This window comes from Chanodichthys erythropterus, chromosome 14 (assembly GCF_024489055.1).
Source record: "Chanodichthys erythropterus isolate Z2021 chromosome 14, ASM2448905v1, whole genome shotgun sequence".
NCBI lineage: Eukaryota > Metazoa > Chordata > Actinopteri > Cypriniformes > Xenocyprididae > Chanodichthys > Chanodichthys erythropterus.
The window spans coordinates 44,809,168-44,834,092 of record NC_090234.1 but is presented as its reverse complement, the minus strand read 5'-3'; the positions used below and the strand labels follow the sequence as shown (position 1 = coordinate 44,834,092).

General features: G+C 38.4%; 1 protein-coding gene across 6 annotated transcripts in view; it reads left to right on the top strand.

Annotated features, from left to right (window-relative positions):
- The first annotated feature begins 5,526 nt into the window (after positions 1–5,526).
- The window catches only part of ubr3 (ubiquitin protein ligase E3 component n-recognin 3), an 83,256-nt gene continuing 63,857 nt past the window's right edge, over positions 5,527–24,925 (top strand). For all 6 annotated transcript variants that reach the window (XM_067408834.1, XM_067408833.1, XM_067408835.1 and 3 more), the window contains exons 1-14: positions 5,527–6,038; positions 13,184–13,323; positions 13,780–13,932; positions 15,936–16,091; positions 16,236–16,276; positions 16,488–16,554; positions 16,657–16,787; positions 20,015–20,243; positions 20,410–20,589; positions 21,391–21,524; positions 22,260–22,346; positions 22,432–22,497; positions 23,340–23,429; positions 24,403–24,531. In XM_067408834.1, the coding sequence (XP_067264935.1) occupies positions 5,608–6,038; positions 13,184–13,323; positions 13,780–13,932; positions 15,936–16,091; positions 16,236–16,276; positions 16,488–16,554; positions 16,657–16,787; positions 20,015–20,243; positions 20,410–20,589; positions 21,391–21,524; positions 22,260–22,346; positions 22,432–22,497; positions 23,340–23,429; positions 24,403–24,531 (2,034 nt within the window). In that variant the 5' untranslated portion in view covers positions 5,527–5,607. The remainder of the gene's footprint in view (positions 6,039–13,183; positions 13,324–13,779; positions 13,933–15,935; positions 16,092–16,235; positions 16,277–16,487; positions 16,555–16,656; positions 16,788–20,014; positions 20,244–20,409; positions 20,590–21,390; positions 21,525–22,259; positions 22,347–22,431; positions 22,498–23,339; positions 23,430–24,402; positions 24,532–24,925) is intronic.

The window sequence follows — 24,925 nt, the reverse complement described above, 5'->3', positions numbered from 1 at the left end:
CTTTGTTACAGACTTCCCACCTTCTCAGGGAAACACCACCATTCTAACAGTAGTTGATCGATTCTCTAAAGCCTGCCGTCTGATTCCTCTTCCCAAACTACCCACAGCTCTCGAGACCGCGGAATTGTTATGTAACTATGTATTTCGTCTGTATGGATTACCTGAGGATATTGTGTCAGACAGGGGTCCCCAGTTCACGTCACGGGTTTGGTCTGCATTCTTTAAAAACCTCAACATAAACATTAGTCTCACTTCAAGCTACCACCCCGAATCGAATGGTCAAACGGAACGACTCAACCAAGAGCTCACACGATTTCTACGAACTTATTGTCAGAAACAACAATCTGAATGGAGTCGCTATCTGATGTGGGCAGAATATGCTCAGAACTCCCTACGGAAACCTTCTACGGGAATGACCCCCTTCCAGTGTGTCCTAGGCTTCCAACCACCCATGTTCCCTTGGTCAGGGGAACCATCTGAGCTTCCGGCAGTCAACTCCTGGATGCAGGGGAGTGAGGAGACCTGGATTCTGGCTCATCACCATCTACAACGAGCGGTCAGGAGACAGGAGGAGCAGGCTAACCGTCATCGCCGGCCCAATCCTCAGTATGCCGTTGGTCAATGGGTCTGGTTGTCCACCCGGGACCTACGAATGAGACTCCCAAGCAAGAAACTCAGTCCCAGGTATGTCGGGCCTTTCCAAATTCTCAAACAAATTACCCCAGTATCATTCCGTCTAGATTTACCTGCTAATTATCGCATTTCTCCCACTTTTCATGTTTCCCTGCTGAAACCCTCCGGGGGTCTGAGGAGGGGCCCGGAGGAGGCTGAGGGTCCAAATCCCCCCACCACTGATGATCGAGGGCGAGGAGGCTTACCAAGTTCGAGGGCTACTCTATTCCCGGCGCCGGGGTCCGAGGCTCCAGTATCTCGTTGACTGGGAGGGGTACGGTCCAGAGGAGCGATCCTGGGTCAACGCGAATGACATCCTGGACCCCACTCTTGTGGAAGAATTCCACCGGACGCATCCGGAGAGACCGGCCCCGCGACCTCGTGGAAGGCCTCGGCGCCCGCCGCCTCACGTCAGGAGCCGCTCGCAGGGTGGGGGCTCTGTCACGAACACAGCTTCTCCGGCGCATCCTCCGGACCACCGGAGGGAGCCATCCCCTGAATATTGACTGTTCGTATCTGGACTCCATTTCCCATAGGCCCGCATTCCTGGGACTGATTACCCATGCACCTGCACCATATCACACTCACACTATTTAAGACACACACACACTCTCAGTCGCGAAGTCTTGATTTCCTGTAGTGATCATTTCTGAGCGTTTATTGTGGACTGAACTTCTGTTATTACCTGGGCTGAATATCTCTGCTGAACCTTGCCGCCTGCCTCGACTCTTGCCTGTTTATCGACCTTGTGATTGTTAGCCGCCTGTCTTGAACTCTGCCTGTTACCCGTTTATGCCTGTTTGCTGCCAGCCTCGACTCTTGCCTGTCCCCGACTACGGAACTGTCTTGCCCCTGTTTAAGACTAACGCTATTAATAAAACTGCAACTGGATCCTCTGTCTTCCGACCCATCATTACACTAAGCATGGGCCAAATGTTATCAAAATATTCGCTAGAAGTGTTGTGAATATATATAAGCAAATTACATTTTTAAATGTTAATTAAATGTTTATTTGACTTAAATAAACTTGTAGTTTCCTTGTACATTTACAGTAAACACAACAGTTCACACAAATACAGCTTTATAAAATATACAAATATTTATAAAATATACAAAATTATGAAATTAAAATATATTATTTCAGTACACACTATATATTTGGATATCTAATCAATGTCTGAGATCCTGACTCTCTGAGGTCATTAAAAATCCCAGATGTTCTTCAAAAAATAGTAGGGGTTTAACCCCAGCATACTGGCCATTTTGCCCACTGGACTCTGTCATCATGGCCTCAATCATTCCCATACATATGCTGCGTTCCAATTCACCTACTTATACTACGCCCTAAAAGTATGTACTCTTTCTGTAAACAAAAAGTAGTTACTAGTGTGTTGCAAAAGAGTAGACAAGCTTTGGGACATACTATCACGTCAGGCCCGTCGCCAAGGGGGGGCATTAGGGGGCAGTGCCCCCCCCAGATGACACAACGTGCCCCCCTAATAGTCATCCAGCAAACTTCCGATTGAGAGCAAAACCTTATTTGTGGATCTGGCTATTTACATATTCCAGAACGAAATGTCTTCAGCAGCATTTAGATCATAGGAAAACTCTCTCTACAACGGTAACTTTAAATAACACATTGTCCTCAGAAATATGAAATAGAAATTAGGCAGAGTGTGTGTGGTTCGGCGATGGACTTGAGACTATTTTCTCACTCAAACCACTGCCTACCTGCTGCTGCTTCTGATTGCTTGTAGAGGGAAAAACTGCACATAACTACTGGTCTAGGATCAGTTAATATTAGCATATTGGCGAAACATATTTGGCAAATGATCCAGTGCGCCCCTGTGTTTGCGCTCTGAAGAACGACAATACTTTACAACGTTGAAGTGTTGAGCATTGTAGCTAATCACAAACAAATCTGTTGATTTCTGGAACGAATTATAATGAGGGAATATTTGTTCAGTGCTAACTTAAACACCTCTGACTTGTCATTGCGTTCCAGAAATCAACAGATTTTGGTTAACAAACAATTATGTAAATTGTTATGTAATTATGCAGTCAGTTTAATTCATTGTTACAGAACTTCTTGAGATCTCAATGAACTAAGATGAGCGAGATTTTTTACTGATTATAAAGAGAGCGCCTTTTGCGCACTCTCTGCCAAATTCCGTGTGCGTAATCTGTTAAAATTAGCAGTGGTTTGTGAACGTAAACACTTTATTAACAAATAATAATTTATCAGCAGTGTTTATGTTGGGATATGTAGGTTGTGCTGTGACAAGTAAGTTAAAGCTATTTCGAGGAAATCTGTTTAAATATGTCTTTAAATGGAAATCGCATCTCCTTAACCCTGGAGTTGGTTCACCCTCCGCCTGAGCAGAAAATTCATATTTAACGCATTATTACACAAAACGGAACTCGAAACATAATTAGGCCGTATTTATTAATGACTATCACTCGGAGACCTGCCGCCTTCAACTATTTTAATGGTGAGTACACTCAAAAGTCTTAGTTACACTTAAATATGCTACAGATGTAGGCTAGCCTATTTATTGCTATTTTGGTATGTATCATGTTTATGATTGTGCTGTTCGAGGAATTGAAAAGCTTTTGTGTCTCGTTTTTGCAAAGTATATTGCCATAATGCAAAGGGGTTTCATTTTTGGTGTAGTTTAATTAGGATCGACTATCTTGTGTTTTTGTGGTAATATAGAACTTTATTTCATTATAGTCTATTTCATTAATAATAAATACGGGACATTATTATTTTGGCGAACGTCTGTTTCTCAGATTATAAAAATGTGTGCCCCCCTATGGAAACCGAATGCCCCCCCATTCTATATGTTCTGGAGACGGCCCTGTATCACGTCATACAATCGTGTCTTTTCTCTCTGTCGCATCCTGTCACTGTAAACTGGCCTGTCAATCATCTTACATCCTCCACATTTCATTTAGCTAATTTCCTACCGTATCGGAGAGAAATGCAGCACGTTGATCTGCTGTCGCGGGTCTTTCATGTGGAGAACTCTCCTCATATTAATGCATAATGATGCATTTAAAAGTTAATGGCCATTCGGATCTTTATAAATGTCCACATTGGTATTTGCAGATGAAAAATAACATTAAATATATATTTTCTATCAGGTTAAACTGATTATTAGTCAACCTCTCAGCGTCGATCGCGTATATCCGCCATGTTTTGTAGTTTTTTAACACTTTTTACTCGTGTTTGTAGTTCTGAACTGAATCCTCGTCCAATGCGCAATGGGTTGTGGGCAATATTAGCCTTTATAGTGTGCACAGATCCACACTTCGAAAATCTACCGGAAATAGTAGACCAGGAAATAGTAGACTCCGGTCCTGGAGGGCCAGTGTCCTGCAGAGTTTATCTCCATCCCTGATAAAAACTCACTTGCCTATAACTTTCTACTAATCCTAAAGACCTTGATTAGCTGGTTCAGGTGTGTTTGATTAGGGTTGGAGCTAAACTCTGCTGGACACTGGCCCTCCAGGACCGGAGTTGTCCATCCCTGTAGTAGACCATCCGGGGACTTTTGGCATACTCTTTTCAAGATACTATGTTTTGGGACACACTTATTTTAATCTCACATACTATTTAGGATGGATAGTATGAACATTGGAATGCAGGGACAGTGTCTCCTTTCCACTAATTAAGCTGGTTTGTGGAGGGTGTTCAGGCACAATATGGCTGCCGTCGCATCATTCAGGTGGATGCTGCACATTGGTGGTGTTTGAGGAAATTCCCCCCTTCCATATTAAAGTGCGTTGAGTGCCATGGAAAGCACTATATAAATGTAATTAATTATTATCATTATTATTTCTGGTAACATTTTGAAAATTTCTTCTTTTTTTCTATATATTTTTCTCTATATTAACTACATCACAGCTGTTTAAATGTAGTTAAGACATGGTGAATTCTTGCTGAAACCTCAATCTCTCTCTGCATGTGTGTAATATAACAGCATCTCTCTGTCACATTGGTAAAGATACTGCAATCTGAAGGTCTGATATCCTTCAGCTGCACCAAAACAACATGCATGTTGCCTAGAGGACAAGTATTTTGTTGAGTCATAAACACGTGTTTACTTGTGATGTTGAGTAATAATATATCAAGATATTCGTCCAAAATAGTCTCGGTAACCAACATGCTCAGTCAGATAAGCAACATCTCCCCCTGCCACCTGTCCAGCCCACTGTATAGCCTATAAATCAAACGACAAAGCATCGCGAGAGAAACGCGAAATACACAAAGTACACCTACAAAACCTCGCGAGAAACACACCAAACACTCGATCGGGTTAATTTTCTATGACAGGAAAAGCTCCATTCCTCTAGAGGGCGCTTGTCGGCTCAAAAACAGAATCCTCCATTCAAACGCATTCACATTTCAGGACGTTTTTGTCTTATTGGAGAAATTTGCACACTAAAAATGTATAATCGTTTACAGCTGAATATTTAGAGTGGTAGAAATTGAAATTTTACACAGTAATCTTGCTACAATCATTTATATAATGTCTAGTAATCACAAATAACTGATTGGCACATCTGTATCAACGCTGAGAAATATAACATACACCACATGACGCGAATAGCAAAAGTTTTACGGTGAAACTTTAATAAATTGAATTGGTCTAAATGTATTTTAAACGAATAAAAATGACTATTGGTTTTCTGTAATTTATTTAAAATCTCTGTATTATTCATCGACAGTAAAAGAAAGGTATTATTCCACACCTTCTTAAACTTGCGACACTTGCTAGAGTCCGCTAAATGACTCTGATCTAAAGCTCCGCCTATTTTAGCTCTCTGTTTTACTCCAGAGCACCGCTTAGCAACAAGACCTCGCGAGAAGCCCCGCGATCACAGCAACAAGACAACCAAAATAAAGTGAGCACAACAAACCCGGAGCGCATGATGGCGGCGTCGCTGCTGCGCCGGGACAAGAAATCCACCGCCGCCCATCTGAAGGCAGACCTCAAGCGGACTGACAACAGCTCAGGGCTGCGGCAGCTGCAGGAGCTGCTGGATAGCGTGCTGAACCCGGAGCGGGGCTCGGACCCGGAGGCGCTGGAGTGGTGTAAATGGCTGCTGGCCGGAGGGGACGGCTTCGACGAGTTCTGCCGGACCGTCAGATCCTACGATAACGCCACCCTCTGCGGGCTGGTGTGGACTGCCAACTTCGTGGCCTACCGTTGCCGGACTTGCGGCATCTCGCCGTGCATGTCGTTATGTGCGGAGTGCTTCAATAACGGCGATCACACCGGCCATGATTTTAACATGTTCCGGAGTCAGGCCGGCGGGGCCTGTGACTGCGGGGACGGGAACGTGATGAGAGAGAGCGGGTCAGTAGCCACTCAGAGCGGGGGTCTGACTGACAGGGGCTGTGTCTCAAACCCTTGTCAGTGAGCTGCCTACATGGACAGCGTTTGGGGGCTTCATTATCACAGCATAGGCGCATCCCGAAGCGGCAGGAGATTTGGGCGTCATATCAAAGACGTAACCACAATCAGCAGCTTTTTAGGGATCATAATGTCAAACCTTGCGATCTGCCCATGTTGACATTCTTATTATTGAGCATCATAAAAGTTCACCAAATCAGCTGCAGATTTGGGCATCATATCATAGGCTCAACCCAAATCAGGGGATCATAATGTCAAACCTTGCGATCTGCCTATCTTGACATTATTTTTATTATTAAGCATCATAATATTGGCGTGTCCCAAATCAGCAGCAGAATTTGAGGGATTGTACTGTCCAGCCTAGCATGCTGACTACATATACAGTATTTTAAGTAAAGATTAAAGGTGAAAGGTGAGATTGGAGGTGAAATTTGAATTAGCAGTATTTTTGGACATTGTGGCTGTCTTAGTCTTTATATTTTCAGAAGAATTCATTGGTGTGATGGTTCATAGGAGAACGCAGGAATTTTGGGCATCATAGTATCAAAGCTAGTGATCTGCATATCTAGATTTAATTTTTGGCAATCATAATATAGGTTTATCCCGAGTCGTCAGCTGTTTTGGGCATCATATCATAGGTAAATCGGCAGCATTTTAGGGGATCAGTCTCAGGCAGCCCTTTGTGAGCTGACTACATTGATTTTTATTATTTTGTCTTTTAAAACATATCAAGGGTTGTTATCGTTAACTAAAACAAAATCATAAAAAAACATTTTTGTTACTTGAAACAACATAAATGTTAGCTAAAATAAGGTGTGTATATATATATATATATATATATAATTTATTTATTTTGTTCCAGCTAGATGCCAAGGCAACAATTCTCAGTTCTCGACTAAAATAACTACAACTAACTAATAAATACAAATCAATAAAAACTATAAGAACATATTTAAAAAAAAAAAAAAAAAAACGAATAGTTTGAAGTGTTCAACAGAAAATATATGTATAAAAATCTAATGCAAAGTATTAACAAATGCTATAATAGTATATTTTATTATACAATAATAGAAAACACAGTGGTTATAACATAATCTTGTCCCAAATCAGCAGCCCTATATGAGCCATCATAGTCTCCACAGCTAGCATGCTGACCACCTCGACAATCATTTAATTTGCATATAATTTTGCAAATGAAATTAATTCTGAATCTGGAGAATTTGGGGGTTCCATAAGCAGCTTTTCCACCGCCAGGCCAATCCGTTCTCTTTGATTAACAGTCCCGTTCTGTGCTGATCCGGCCCAGCCGGTACGGATATGGTTTCATTTTCCACTGTGTGGCTGATAATAGAGCTGTTTAAAATGGTGACCACATTATGGACACTGATAAGATATTTGTTAATTGTATTATTAATTTGTGTTTATGCCACTTAAATAGTGCTCTTAGCCAGCTACAAAGAAACGTTCAGCCAGGCAACAGACAACTGACCAATCCTGAGTGACGATGTCACTGCACGGTTCAACTGTGCCGAGAATTCCAGGCGAGAATGGTTTGTAATCGTGCCGTTCCAGGCTAAAGTGGAAATACAACTGGAACTCTTCCTGAACGTTATTAGAACCGTTCGGTCCAACGGTGGAAAAATGGCTTTAGACTCAAACTGTCTACTATAGTTATAACAAAAATGTTGAACCTCATAACATTGGCTTGTTGATCACATTATAGGTGTGCTCTGTTTCAGCAGCATGTCGCCATCGTAGATAGGAGTACCTTGAATAAGGAATTTTGGGCATCATAGTATTAAACCTACTGAGCTGCCTACCTAGACATCATTTTTGAGAATCATATATATACACATCCTGAGCCAGAAGCACTTTTGGGCATCATAGTGTCAAATCTAGTGAGCAGCCTACATCGGTAGCATTGTTGGACATCGGTATATTCTCAGTCAGCAGCAATATTATAGGTTTTTGTGAATCATATTGTCAAGCTATTTACCTGATTACCTACAGCAGTGTTTCCCACCCCTGTTCCTGGAGTCACACCAACACATTTTCCAACTCTTCCTGATCAAACACACCTGATTCAACACATCAGCTCATTAGTAGAGACTCCAAGACCAGAAATATAAGGGTCAGATATAAGGGAGACATCCAAAATGTGCTCTGTTGGTGTGCCTCCAGGAACAGGGTTGGGAAACATTGACCTACAGCATTGTATCACTGACACTTCTGCAATCGGCAGCATTTTGGGACATCATAGCCTCCAACTTAGTGCACTGTTGGGGGGGGGGCGTCTCAAACCTGCTGCCTACTTATGCATAGTTATTGAGCATCAAATCATTGGTGTCTTTAAAATCAGCATCATTTTAGTCACAATATTTACAGGGGTGTTTTGGTTCAGCATTATTTTTGGGCGTCGTAGGCACTTGCTAAATTAGCAGCAGTTTTGAGTCTCAAACTCAGAGATGTTTAGAATCCTCAGCATTACCTGTACATGGCCGACATGTTCTGAATCAGCAGTATTTTGGGCAAAACGCCCTCAAATCTAGTGAGCTTGGCATCATACATTTTTGACCAGCAGAAAGCAGCATTTCTGAGCGTGTTTTAAATCATCAACACTTTTGGGTGTCAAAGATGTTACCGGAATTGCCAGCATTTTATACACTGAAAAAAAAAAATTTGTGTAATATTTGGTTACACTTTATTTTGATGGTCCTCTTTAGACATTTCTGCTAAATACAAGTAACTTATAAGTAACTACATATCAACCAACTCTCATTGGAGTAGTCTGTTAGGTTAGGTTAGGTTAGGTTAGGTTAGGTTAGGTTAGGTTAGGTTAGGGTTCGGGTTAGTAGAATAAGTTGATGTAGTTGCAAAGTTACTTAGTAGAATATCTTTTGGGGAGTATTAAAATAAAGTGTTTGTAGATATTAAGAAGACGGTCTACTAATACTCTAATCATCAACACTTTTGGGTGTCAAAGATGTGACAGGAATTGCCAGCATTTGGTTACACTTTAATGAGAGTTGGCTGATATGTAGTTACTTGTAATTAGTAGAATATCTAAAGAGGACCATCAAAATAGAGTATTAGTTGACTATGGTTGACTGTTAGGTTAGGGTTCAGGTTAGTAGACTAAGTTGACGTAGTTGCAAAGTTACTTAGTAGAATGTCTGTTGGGGGACCATCAAAAAGTGTTAGCAGATATTAGCAGACAGTTTACTAATACTGTAATGAGAGTTGACATGTAGGTGCAAAGTTACTTTAAATTAGTAGAATATCTAAAGTGAACCATCAAAATTAAGTGTTCCATAATATTTACTTTTAAATAATTTTCACTCAGAAATTGCTACTGCATTTCACAAATAATTACAAAGGAACGACAAGTAGCGCATTGAATTAAACATGAAATTAATGAAATAGAAAGACTTAAAATCATAATATTTTCTTGTAAAACATACTCCAATAATCAGTTTTATTTACAACTTCAAAAAATATTTTTTTACACTGTATGTCCTTTCCAAATCAACCCATTTTTGGTCTATGGTACATGTATACATTCTCGTTATTTAACACCAGACGAATATGGTTATTACTAAAACTAGTAAAGGAATGTTCCATTTAAATGTCGAGTATAGGCAGTTTCTATTGATTTTAGGCACAGCTGTGCATTGATTGATATATATGCACTAACATAAGGGCTGGAGTGACGGTGTGAGTCGGACGGCTGTCAGGGGAGGTTAATAGAGTAGAGTGGGCTGTGGCACCTGATCACTGCCTTACAGAGACTGACACAGTCTGGGTTATTTTTAACTTCCCCCCCCACAGGGTCAGTGACAGGTCTCTTCCCTTCCTCCTCTCACACCACTCACTGTACTTCAACAATTCAACGTGTAGAGGTTCAGACATGGGGCCGGGTACGACTGCTGTCAGCTGGAGCTCAAAGGATTGACTGTGTTTGATCAGTAAAGGGTGTAATTATCATGAAGTGTTCTGCTCTGCAGGAATGAGGATATTGGCAGATTTATTCTTGGTAGATGTTTACTGTGAAAAGACATCAGCTCCAGCAACACTTTTGCTTTTGCTCTGGAGACTGACATCGCATGACTTCTCGCATGTACTTTCTGATTCATAGTGACTGTCCACTGAACCCAATCATCTCTACTCTTATTTAAAGAAGAAATCCATGGCCTTTTTAGCCATGTTCGCTGGCAAGTTTACACAGTGAACACTGATGACGTTCACTGTGTATGTGTCTCGTTGTCTCATTAGTAGCCTGTGACATTATATGTGCTATAAATGCCGAGACCGCACTGTAGACAGAGCTGTGGTACATGCCAAAGTCTTACCCAAGACTGCAGGAAAAAATAATATTGCAGTTTTTTCTGATTAGAATTAAAATGCAATTAAAAAAATATAAAGGTTTGATCTGCTTGTTTGTAGGGCTGCACAATTTGGGTAAAATTTTGTGATTATCAGTATGGCTTTAAAATAAAAATAATAATGGTGATTTAATGGTATTACTAAATAAAAAGTGAAGAAATAAACTTCAGTTTTGAGTCTCAAACTCATAGATGTTTAGAATCCTCAGCATTACCTGTACATGGCCGACATGTTCTGAATCAGCAGTATTTTGGGCAAAACGCCTTCAAATCTAGTGAACTTGGCATCATACCATAGGCGTGTTCCTAGTTAGCAGACCGCAGCATTTCTGGGCGTGTTCCAAATCATCAACACTTTTGGGTGTCAATACGAAAGAGGATTAGGGCCAAGCAATAATAAAAAAAATACAATCTCGAGACTAAATTTGTTAAATTATGAGAAAAATGTCGTTAAATTTCAGGAAAAAAGTCGATAAAATGTTGAGAATAAAGTCATCAAATTATGAGAAAAAAGTCGTTAAATTACGAGAACAAATTAGTTAAATTGAGAAAAATGTTGTTAAATTTCGAGAAAAAAGTTGCGATAAAATGTTGCGAATAAAGTCATTAAAGTCAAGAATTTGTTCTCGTAATTTAATGACTTTTTTCTCATAATTTAATGACTTTATTCTCAACATTTTATCTCGACTTTTTTCTCAAAATTTAACGAGTTTTTTTCTCATAATTTAACAACTTTAATCTTGAAATGGTTTTATTTTTTTATTATTGCTTGGCCCTAATCCTCTTCTGTATGTCAAAGATGTGACATTTTATACACTGAAAAAAAAAATGGTGTAATATTTGGTTACACTTTATTTTGGTGGTCCTCTTTAGACATTCTGCTAACTGTCAGTAACTTAAGTAATTACATATCAACCAACTCTCATTGGAGTAGTCTGTTAGGTTAGGTTAGGTTAGGGTTCGGGTTAGTAGAATAAGTTGATGTAGTTGCAAAGTTACTTAGTAGAATGTCTATTGGGGAGCATTAAAATAAAGTGTTTGTAGATATTAAGAAGACGGTCTACTAATACTCTAATGACAGTTGTAGTTAATATTTATGGCAGTCAGTATCTTCATTTTAACTTTTATTTTTGTTGGAAACTAGAACTTCTCTTTTTTTGACAAGTGCTTCTCATTGTAAGTCTGGGAAGATGTTTGAGCAGAGCAGATGCAGAGATGGAGTTCGTGTTGAGCAGCATTGACTGTGAATGAGACGCTCTGAGACGCTGCTCATGTGTAAGAACACAGTGCCACTCTTCACTCTGAAACATGCAGTGCATACATTTAATTAAATTTAATATTTAATTGAATTGCAGCCTTTGCGGTTTGATGATTGCACTAAACCAGATCACAATTCCAGTTAATCAGTGCAGCCCTGGTCTTAACCTCTGATACCACCACTGTACAATTATGACAGTGCAGTATTTATTTGTTTGTTTGTATTGGGTATGGGAGTCTCTATTAAGCAAGGCAAAAGAACGCCGCAGTGGGGTTCAAAAAGTTAAAAAAAAAAAAAATAAATAAATAGTGATGCCGATGCACTGAATTTATGTATATATATATATATTTTTTAAACCCCAAAGCTGAAATTGTTTTCATAAATCACTGTATATGATAATCAATTAATTAGATTTATTTGAAAATCAACACTTAAAAATGCTACAGTGGTCTGTCATGCCACATTAAGGAGAAACAATTTAAGTTTTGTGACAAGATTGACAATTTAAGCTGAGACTTACTGATCAAAGCTTATTGCGATTATTGGATGGGAGGTGCGCTGCAAATTATTTTTAGTCTAAATTACCAATTCAGTTTACAATAGTTTTTAGTCTTTTAGTTTAAATGACATTTTTCTTCTTCGATAGAGCAGTACACTCAAATGTACTTCAGTATTTGGAAAAAAAAATTGTACCCGTCATTTCCATTTTAATGTGACTTTAATAGCTTTTTTTGTGAGGAGAAATACACTTCCCATTATTCTGAACACAGAGCCACCAATCAGAGAAGTCGCTGGAAAAGGCAACCATCGAGTCTCACGCAGCATTGTGTGTCAAGTCTTTCTTTCTAACCTCCCAGTCTACTTGCATATTTCTATACTGAAATAATAACATTTTGAAATAAAGAGTGGTTTTATGCTTTAAAACTATTTTTAATTAACTTTTAGTTGGCATTAAATATTACATCTTTATATTGCCTGTCTGTTGCAATGCTTCATGGGATAAGTAGTTCATTGCCAATTAAAATAATTTAAATACATGCCTGTCTTTTTTCCCGGATTCTTTGTGATTTGATTCACCTCTGCCCTGTTTGGTTTGTTTCATCAGCTTTGAACTCCTTACTGAATATTTTTTTGAAATATATATTTGTACATGGAGAAAATTAATTGAAAATATATTTCCAGAACCAAGACCACTGATAAAGTGGGTGATCACTGTTGGTGATATGGATCAGCTGCTGTTCCAGCAAATCTTTTATCCCTACACCACCACCATATTATTACTATAGACTTGCATAGTTGCTGGTAGTGCATTAATCTGTTGACCTTTACAAAAACAGTGTAATGTCAGACATTTTTATTACAGTGAAAACAGGATTTTTTTTGTATAATAAACAGCAAATTAATCTGCTGATATGCTAAATTCTAATTTACATGCTCTTGTGTGACAGGTTTTGTAGTAGGCATCGGTTAAAAACGGGAGAGAACGTGCCATCAGTCCCTCGGGATCTGCTGCTCATGTCTGAGATGGTGCTGCCGCGGTTTATCATCACTATCATTCAGTACCTGAGAGACGGCTACACTGAGCCAGGTGAGGACATCACATCACACCTCAATGCCCTTGTACTGTTGTAACTCCTTCAAAGACCCCATAAAATGGCTTCACAGGCACACACGGTTTGTCAGCTAAAGGCTATTCTGTTCATTTATAGGAATACACTAAATGGCCACAAAGCTAATAGACATGAAATAAAAGCCACAAAACTCCAATTTTCTTTTTATGGGGTTTTAAGTGTTTAGTTTGGAGCTGGTTCAGTAGATTCAGCTTCTAAACTGAACAGACATATTGTGAAGTGTACCAAAAATATTGTGAAGCAACAAATAAGATAATTCAATAATGCTTTAGTTAACAGCTTTCTCTGTGCTTTTGCATAATATCAGTCCCATGTGTATGGCATGTACTGGCTGAGCCTGCTAATCATGCCCACTGGGGTAACATATGCTGCTATATTTTCTCTCACACAAACATCTTATCATGTGCTGGCAGAGTCGGCCGCTGACAGAGATCTGCAGAAGGTTCTGCAGCAGTTAGAGCCGCACATATCGTTCTTAGAAGAGCTGACCAAGATGGGCGGGGCCATGCGCACAGTTCTCACCAAGATCTTAACCAATCAGCAGACATTTAAAGAACTGAGCATGGGTGAGTATTGTGACTGTATTGACTGTAGTTGAGCAATTTAAGTTGTTAACATTTCTGTATGTATGCAGGGCTTGACATTAAAGGTACTTTATGTAAGAATGGCAGCTAGTGGTTGAAATGGGTACTGCAGTCCAAAATCAAAATATTGTTTGCCCCGCCCCCCTCCTCATTCGACACTCACTCAGGTTGCCAGTTTAAAGACTTGCAACAGGAAAGAGCTTAATTGACATTGGAAGGCGAGAGGAGACTTACCCTGTAAGATAATTAGTTAATTTATGGAGTTGATATCGCGTTTTGCACAAATTAAACAAAAACAGAAATTCCATAACGGAATGCAAATTTCAAAGTAAAATATCTGGCTGTAGCAATGGTTTTCAGAGAAACGAGTATGTGAACTTAGCATGTTTAATAAATATCTGCAAACATAAAGTATTTTCATGCTTTAGTACAGTCAAAAACTTACATGGAGCACCTTTAACACCCACCAACCAAACAAATGCAGGTGTATTTCAGCAGTGACATGTCACACAGTCACTTCTACTAGCCACTATGATGGGTTGAATTTTATATTTAATATAGCTATACATTTTTCAATTGTAGTCTTTTAAAATGGCATCTGAAATAATAAACTAAACGCAATGTAGTGTTGTCAAAAATATATATATATTTTTTTTTTCAATACATATTGATCAGAAATATCATAAACACTTCCATACATGTCAATATACATGTTGACAGAAATATCTGAAACACTTCCAATACTCTTTTCCCGCAGAATAGATACACAATTCCAGCTGCGCAAATTGGCACACAACCCCGCCTCCCCTCACTCACTCACTCATTTGCTCCGGATGAATATTGTTGGTGTTACAGGGCTTGAATTTTAGTGTGGAATTGTTCGTATTAGCATAATTTTACTAATTTCTGCAGATTTTGTTCTCACACTCAAAATGCGTACACATAAAGCCACCTCAAACAGTAGACTACTGTAAAGGTTATGATACACAGGGCAACTTTTTGAGCAATGTTGAACGATGATGCTTGGGCACTTTCCCATTGAGAATAGGCAATAAATTTCTATTTGGATACTTTGGATAGAAATGTATTGCCTATTCTCAATGGGAAAGTGCCAAAGCAACAGCAACATTGCCCAGCAACATTTCTCCAAAAGTTGCCCTGAGTATCAAGACCTTAACAGTATAATGGATCTGTGCGTCAGGTCTTAAAGTGACAGCAGCCTATTATACCTGCTGCCAAATTATGAGATAATATTAAAAAAATATCCATTTCAAATTAAACATGCACTAGACCAGTGGTTCTCAACTAGAGCTAGGGACCTCAACAAACTTCCAAGGGGGTTTCAAAATATTTCAAAATATAATTTCCTCAGATTTTGTTCTCACACCCAAGGTGCGTGTACATAAACCGCCTCACAGTAGCCTACTGTAAATTGAGATAACATTAAAATGATCTATATGGCAGTTTTTCCCCATGGTATCAATATCAAAATTGTGGCTAGTAACTTTTGAAAACCACTAGCCACAGTGGCTGTTGAGCAAAAATGTCAAGCCCTGTATGTATGGTTAGCTAATGGTGCTGAGAATTCCTGGCCGAGAGTGGTTTGTAGCTCAAGTGAGAATATAATAATCCATGGAACTTTTCCATTCCACGTTCTCTGAAAAGTTCTTTGGGGAACCTAAAATGGTTCTTCTATGGCATCACTGTGAAAACCCCCTTTTAGAACCGTTATTTTTAAGAGTATCTTATATCCTACTTCCTCATTACTTAATTGTGTGAGCAAGTTTCTGAACTGGTGACATTGGTGTGGAACTGTGAACTTTCGACCGTTGTATTTTTTGTTTTTGTTGTCATAAATCAGACAATTTTTAATTAAGCTGTAAGGAAGGTGTTTTTTGTTCATTTTCACACTTGATATGACCCCTTTAAAAAATAGTCCTCCCGTTTTGGTCAGTGTTCACATCTATATTGTCCCACACCCACAGGTCAAGAGGAGAATGTTTATGCAAAGAGGAACTATGAGAAGTATCTGTCAGCACTGAAGAGTTCAGGTCTGGTGTCAGTGGAGGAGAAAGGAGCAGGAGGAGCTGGTGCTGGAGCAACAGACACTCCGGCAGGAGCTGGAGCGCTCAGTCTGCTGGGTAACACTGCTGTCTCCTCTGTGCTTCACTGTACTGTAGAGATGGGTGTTTTTCTCCTTTTTTGTACATTGTATATGAAGAATAGAGTATTGATGATGAGTCTGGTAACATGGTTTTTATATTTTGCTACCTTTATTATTTTAGGAGCTACTGCTGCTGCCAGCCTGGAGGACTCTAACAAAGAGGTAGGCACAAAGACTTTTGGGATAGATAAAATATGACCCAGCAACCAGTCAAAACAAACACAGCAGGGTGTGTTTCCCCATTGTGTTATTGTTGAGAACACCGTTTTATTTTGGCCACTTTAGCAACGTGAACAAAGGAAACTGTTTTAGCTGGGCTCATTGTTGAGAAGAGTGGGTCAAATTAAAAGTGGTTCATATGTTTGTCTGACAGGAGGATCAGGATGGGCTGCAGGGTGTGGGCCAGAGGAAAAGAGTGAAGCTCAGTAGCAGTACCAAAGGTAAATACATCTCATGATTCTAAAATCTTGTTGGCATTTATTCTTCAAATAATTTAGGAACAATAATTACATTTCATTGCTGTTTTCCTGCATTTTTTTTAGATCCATCCATAATGGACACTCTGAAACATAAATGTTTTTTAGAAGAGTTATTGTTTTGGACAATTAAGTATGAATTTCCACAGAAGATGGTCACTTTTTTGCTCAACATGTTGCCAGATCAGGATTACAAGGTATTTAATGCTTTTTAACTGTTACATATGCAGGATCCAAAATTAAAGGTGCTAAAGAGGATCTTTTTGACGGCTGAGAAACCAAAGACTGTTACTGAGTTTTTGAAATGAGCGCATGCGTAAGAACAACCCCCCTCCTTCACAGCTCATATCAAGGGAACGCCTCCCAAAACTCGTGCACGAGTATTGGAACACGAGTGTTTACCACCGGCATTCGCTGTGTCGTGTTTTTTGGATTCATTATGTCGGACTCACCGCAGGTAACTCATAATCTGCAGTTGTTATTCCTGTCTCCTGACAAAAACATTGCATGCGGCGCCTGTGGAGTGTGGAAAGTTACTGGAGTGCGCAGTTGCGCTCGTCGAACGTCATGGCAGTGATTGACAAGGCAGAGGGCCAGTCGTTTATGCGATGATCGCGTAAATGATTGGCTGATGTTTTTAAGGCCCTACCTCGTGCACAGATGATGTATATTAATATTATTCCTTTCAGTGCACCTAATAAATAGTCTTTTATCAGTTAGTAAAGACACTTTCAAGTAATATTGCAAAAATGTATAAAACAAAACATCCTCTTTAGCACCTTTAACCTGTGGTTTGTTTAAAGAGGCCATGGTGCTTTTTAATGCTTTAATGTTTCGTGTAATGTGTCTTTTTGAGTGTATGTGTAAGATCTGCAAAGTTATAAAATTCGTAGGCTTAAATTAAGCCAGGATTAGGCCTTAGTTCAATCAGGACATTTTATAAACATGCCTTAAAAAACATTACTGGTGTGCATCTTGAGACAAAACAATGGCACTGACATATTTTAAAGGTGCCCTAGAATTTTTTTTAAAAAGATGTAATATAAGTCTAAGGTATCCCCTAAATGTGTCTGTGAAGTTTCAGCTCAAAATAACCCATAGATTTTTTTTAATTAATTTTTTTAACGGCCTATTTTGGGGCATAATTAGAAACTAGCCGATTTCAGGTTGTGGCCCCTTTAAATCACGCGCTCTCCGCCCCCAGAGCTCGCGCTTGCCTTAAACAGTGCATAAACAAAGTTTACACAGCTAATATAACCCTCAAAATGGATCTTTACAAAGTGTTCGTCATGCATGCGTCGGATTATGTGAGGTATAGTATTTATTTGGGTGTTTACATTTGATATTGAATGAGTTTGAGGCTATGCTCTGTGGCTAACTGGCTAACACTACACTGTTGGAGAGATTTGTAAAGAATGAAGTTGTGTTTATGCCTTATACAGACTGCAAGTGTTTAGTAATGAAAATAACGACGGCTCTCTTGTCTGCGTGAATACAGTAAGAAACGATGGTAACTTTAACCACATTTAACAGTACATTAGCAACATGCTAACGAAACATTTAGAAAGACAGATTACAAATATCACTAAAAATATCATGTTATCATGAATCATGTCAGTTATTATTGCTCCATCTGCCATTTTTCACTATTGTTCTTGCTTTCTTACCTAGTCTGATTATTCAGCAGTGCACATCCAGACGTTCTGCCCTTGTGTAATACTAACTGCCCTTGTCTAATGCTTGAACATGAGCTGGCATATGCAAATATTGGGGGCGTACACCCCGACTGTTACGTAACAGTCGGTGTTATGTTGAGATTCGCCTGTTTTCCGGAGGTCTTTTAAACAAATGAGATTTATATAAGGAGGAGGAAACAATGGAGTTTGAAACTCAGCGTATGTCTTTTCCATGTACTGAACTCTTGTTATTTAACTATGCCAATGTAAATTCAATTTTTAATTCTAGGGCACATTTAAGATAAGTCAGTGCAAGTTGCTCTCAGTTAAAACAGCGCAAAAATGCATTTTAGTCTGGGACTTGTCTGTGAAACCGAGAAAGTCTCCCACAAAAGGGATTTATTATATACTGTATAACAAAGAACACTGATCCAGACCTGAAAAAACCCACCTGAAAAACATAAAGCCATGTTTATTGCATATCTCTCTTTATTTCATGGCATTTATTTGTGCTGCTGCTGTTGTTTGAAATTTGTTTAATTATTATCTTTTTACTTGTTTTTTTATGAAAACAAGTGCATTGAAGAAAAGTAGATTTTTGTTTGTATACGCTGTAAACTATAGATATTTGAAAGAATAATGGAATCGGTAAAAATCAGTATCGGCAGGTCACACTTACAACTGGCTCGAACTGATATGGTACAAACAATGACGCTATTAACTTTTTGTGTTTACAATTGCATTACAATGTTTGAAGCTGAAACTCGCATTGTGGTAAAGGGCGTTACATTTCCGTTGCATGCTTGAGGTGTTTTTTTAGCCACTCACAACACACTGGGTCAGCTGGCCAATCAGAGCACTCTGAACTTTTTGGAATGAGGGGCTTTGTAGAAACCAGAATTTAGTTGTTTCAGAGTGTTTCAGACAGACTGGGAAAAGAGGTGCTGCAATAATATATGATATGTGGAAATGTAATCTGATTTTTGAACATTTAAAGCATGTTAACCTAATCTCATACACTGTTAAAGTAGCATATGTTGGCCTCTTGTACTTGTAAATCTCTAGTAAATTTAGAGAATTTTGCTAGTTTTCACTCTCTTTGTTACTTTGTAAGTATTAACATTGGATCTTGTACATATGGGTGGTGTTACAAAAACAGTTTGTAGGTTCTTATCTACTAGCTGCTAACTTTGTACTTAATTTTGTGATACCATGTGTTCTTAAGGCAGAATGTAGCTAGTAGGTTGTAAGATCTTTAAGTAATACGTTGTCGCATAATATGACGTTAACCTTCAGTGATCTAATAGCAGCCTTCAAATCTGTGAATTTCAGTTAATTATTTTCTTTTTTTTTCAGTTCCATTGAAATACAATACTTAATCATGAAATAACATAATAGTATTTTTTTATGTAAGTAACACTGTATTTGAAATGAAAAAGGAACAAAAAATAAACACTGAAACAAAAAAAATACATTTATGTATAATATAATTATTTACAATTTTTTGGCCTGCACAACATGGAACGTTTAGTTATGTTTTTTAGTTACATTTCTACAGAGCCCCTAAAAGGATATGATGATGGTAAAAAAAATGAGCTGAGAGGAAAAATTATATTTCAATGTTTTAGCTTTCTCTTGCAAAACTAAAAGAACGAAAAAAAAGTTCCAGGAGAAACTTTGTCTGCACTGGGTTTTTTTTTTGTTGTTGTTTTTTACCAAAATGTGTACTTCCTTCTCCTGTGCCACAGATCACGTTCACTAAAACATTTGTACAACACTACGCCTTCATCATGAAGACCCTCATGAAGAGCCATGAGTCCGACACCATGTCCAACCGTATCGTTCACATCAGCGTGCAGCTCTTCAGTAACGAGGAGCTGGCGAGACACGTCACAGAGGAGTGCCAGTTACTGGACATCATGGTCACTGTGCTTCTCTACATGATGGAGAGCTGCCTTATCAAGAGCGAACTGCAAGGTAATGAAAGAAACAATGTATAGGGTGTGTTCGAAATGCCAGGCTGTTGCTGCTGTGTACTGTGTACTGTATTTTCTTACATAATTTCTTGATGCGATACCTTGATGACTATCATCAAGTACAAAAAGTTTTGAAATGTCTTAAATCTGTGTTTTTAATGTCACAGATGAGGAGAATAATCGTCATGTGGTGGTAAACTGTGGTGAAGCTCTACTGAAGAATAACACCTACTGGCCTTTAGTTAGTGATTTTATTAATATCCTCTCACACCAAAGTGTGGCCAAGCGCTTCCTGGAGGATCATTCTCTGCTGCTGCTCTGGATGAGTTTCGTCTCCTTCTTCCAAGGTCAATAACTGACAGGAAATCCTGAAGTCATAGACATTGTTTTTGTTTCAAAGTCTGTGGTGCTTTTTTTCTTAGTCCTATGAATGGCACAATGAGAATGAATTAGTGTTTACTTAATTGAGCAATGAGTTATGAAAATCTGTGCTATTTTGTAAAATGGTTACAGCTAAAGGGCTTAATTATGCACAACACTACAAAAATTATTTTCTATTTTTGTCTTGTTTTCCAGTACAAATAAACTAGGCTATCTATTACTTAAGAAGCAAAATGACTTAAGATATTAAAGGCACGTTCACACCAAGGATGATACTATATCTTTATCATTATAGTTTCTAGAAATCATTCTAAATATAAAATAATAGCAGAGTCCACACCACAACTATAACGATAACGGCACAGAGTAAGGATGTAGTTGGAATCACTTTCTTATTTTCTGAACCCATTGACGGATATCAATGATATTTTTTCTTGTTTTAAACAAAAATTCTCTTAATTTTGAAACATTTATCAGAAAGTCTTTTTGCTTCTCAAATAGATGTATTTTGATTAAAGAATGTTTAGATATCTGTCCTGGAAAGCAAGACATAAATGTGATTGTATTTACAATACGGCATGATCTCGAATGCCTTCTATAAATGGTTACTACCATCTAGGACTATTAATTTTATAAAGGACATTTTAGTTTTGATTAAAATCACAGAACTGTGTGTGATGTAGGTTATGTTACAACTGAAACGTGATCTCGGTGTGTCAATAATTCACTCTGTTATGGATTCTTCTCTGTACCTTTTGCTCTGTCAGGGATGAATCTGAATAAGAGAGAGCTGAATGAGCATGTGGAGTTTGAGTCTCAGACGTATTATGCAGCGTTTGCAGCTGAGCTGGAGGCCTGTGCTCAGCCCATGTGGGGTCTCCTCACACACTGCAAAGTCAAAGTGAGCTACATTCATCTCTGCATGCATCACTCCAGCACCTTTTCATTTGTGAAATTTTCTAATTTATCTGCTGCATACGGAGTTATATTTCAGTCTGTAATTGTTTATTATTGATATATGCTTTCAGGGGCTATTCACACAGAACAGTTTTTGCATTCAAAAATGTGAGATTTGAGCAGTAGAATGGGGAAAAAACACAAGGTCTTGACTTTTTTTCTTTTGGAAAAATGTTGAACTTATTTTACCTTGAGCACTGTCATGCGAAAGATGCTGCAAAGGATGCCAGACACTAGTGTAGCGGTCAATCACATTCGTCTAACGCAGTGTATCTCAACCTTTTTGACTTCAAGGCCCCCCCATTGTCCTCAACAATATTTGAAGGTTCCCCCACTTAGAATTTCTACCCAGTAAAACAGAGTTTAGAGTTTTGAATAGTTAGAAAGATGTATATTCATTATAAAAATATCTAAATACTAAGAAAAATATCTTGTTTTTTAATTCTGTCTTATTTTAAATAGAATTAAGTCGTCTTGAGGCCCCCTTGGAAGTTTATTGAGGCCTCTAGTGGGGCCTCTGGTTGAGGACCACTAGTCTAGCACATGTTTACATAGAAAAACAATAGAAAAGCAGCACAGTGGAATTCAGAAATGTGTTCTGTGTGAACTTGGCCCTATTTAGTGTGTTTTTTTTTTTTGGAGGCTTGAGTTTTATTTTAAACATGTTGTGTGTTTTCAGGAGACACAAGAGTACACTAAGACAGTGGTGCGGTACTGTCTGGAAACTCTTCAGATGTGGTTTGATGCCATTGGGTTTGTAGATGAGGTACAGTCTTGATGCTTAGACTGTCAGATTATTTGTCTTGATAAATGTGGAACCGGTGAGAAACCTCTCTCTTTCTCTGTCACAGCCTTCCCTCAACCAGCTGACCTTTCATTTACCTCTCCATCGATACTACGCCATGTTCCTCAGCAAGGTGAGCTTGGAGCACAGTCCCACACTCCCAGAACCCATTCAGTAGTGGTGTTTAGTTTCTGAATGAATCAGTCTTGTTGAACAAACTGGTTGAGTGAATAATTCAATGACTCACTCATAAAGACAGTCACTTGTCACCTACTACTTGAAAAATGATGTAACCTGCAGAAAGAGTCATCAAAAAATCCCCACCCCTAATGCAACAGTGTGTATTATATGAGCAAACACAGATAAGTGGAGGTGATTAAAAACAGTAAAAACAAAAAGTGAACTTGTATATCAGAACTTATATGTTGTAACTTGTGATGGGTCATACAAATCCTGGGCAGCTTTTTTGCTTCAGTTTGAACTCATTTGTACTAAAACTATCCGCATTGAGTGTGTAATGAATTTATGTTCTGTTTAAGTTTCTGCAAAAAATACTCCAGTCATTCACTGTGGAATCTGCATTTTAGTGCATTTTACTATATTTGTCAATTTTATATGTATATTCTATAATGAAGTTAAACCATATGCTTAAGTCTAAATGTGGACATATATTATTAATACATTATGATATACTGGTATGGTCTACAGTTATTAACATTTTTTCACTCCGCATCAAATACAAAGTTTTGTCCTTTAACAAAGGATTTCGTATGGATATGTTGGTTCGAATTAAGGGTTCACACAAAACTGTGCTTTTTGTGAATGGGCTAAGATGAGCACTGTTTTGAATAGATTTACTGATATAATGAAGTTCCTTCATTCAAATATTAATTAATTGAAGAGTATCTAATGTATAGATGACATTTCTTCATTTTATGTGCATTATTATTAACATACATATTTCTTGTTTTGCAGGGAGTGAAGTGTCAAGGTCTGGATTTGGACAGTTTGCTTCCTGATCAGGAGATGCTGATGAAGATCATGGTTCACCCTCTTCAGATACAGGTAATCCATGATGGTGAATAAAAATATTATGGATAAACTGAGAAGGAGCAACTGATTGTGTGTAATTAAAGCAATAGCTTACCGATATTAATTTAAGGGGCTGGCCAAACTACAAGGAAAAAAAAAAAAAAATGCCATTATGACTCGCCCAGTATATTTCAAGTCTTCTGAAATCATACGATACTGTGGAGTATGTTGAGGCATTGTCTTAAGAGCTAGTTTGACCAGCTAGCAGTTAGTCAAGGCGTAATTGGTTTTACTTTTTGGTTTCAAATTAGACCAGTCTACTTTGTGACTGACATACTGTAAAGTTATGACCAGTCCTAAAGAAAAAATATTAGATGACTAACTTGTACGACTAGTCTAAACAGTTCAAAAGCAAGTTATTCACTGAAAATCCTCCATCCGCTACAGTTCCTTAATCTCATTTATGCTTGTATACATTCAGACAAAACATGCAAAACCATTGGTTCTTGTGACGATCCAAATGTTTTGAATTGAACACAAACATATAAGTCAAATGTACTACTTTTATGATAACTTTTATTAATCACATCCACTTGTGTTGTGTGGAAAAGACAAGTCTGTACATTTCTGCAAAACATCTTTTTCTGTTTCATGAATGGAAGAAAATCCAATGAATTTGGACTACCTAGAGTTATATATATATATATGAGCTATGCCCACTGATGCTATTTATAATTTAATATAGTGCTTCTGTTTGGTCTAGGTGCTAAAATGTTACGGCCATATACAAGACTTAATTTTGTTCATCAGTGCATTAATGCTGCTGAAGCAGAGGACATTGTGTTGTGTAATGTTGCAGCCGTTTGTCATAAATCTTGACTGATGTCTCACGTTTCACTACTGGCATGTGACTTAATGTCATGTGACAGCGTTATGATGTTAATTCTACTGTGTGTGATAAGTAGATGGGATCCATCAGTTGATCATTGTCTGTGTTTTTGTGCAGGCTAGCCTCTCTGAGATCCATAGTAACATGTGGGTGAGAAACGGGCTGCAGATTAAAGGTCAGGCCATGACCTATGTCCAGTCTCACTTCTGCAACTCTATGATTGATCCGGACATCTACCTCCTGCAGGTAACACGCCGACACCCCTCACTCTCTCACCTGACACTTCTGTGCTTGAAGCATGTGTTCATCCAGGGTCCTGAATTCTTTGCCACACCTGATTTTGGTTTTGTTTTTTTGTTTTTTTTACAGACAGACAGCACAGGTCATTACATCACTCACAGCATCAAAACAGTTTCATTTTCATTGAGACATTTAATTTTTTGGAATACATGATCATGTTCCTCATATTTTCATGTTTAAGGCTAAATGTGTGGAATATTCAATTTTTTTCCCTTGTTAAGATAAACCTATAATTTTTAATTGTCTTCTGAGGTAAAAGTTGTTAGACACACAATAAAACACATTTTTTTCAGTAAACCGTTTGATTTGAATCACACTCATCATTCAGTGAGGGTCAGGC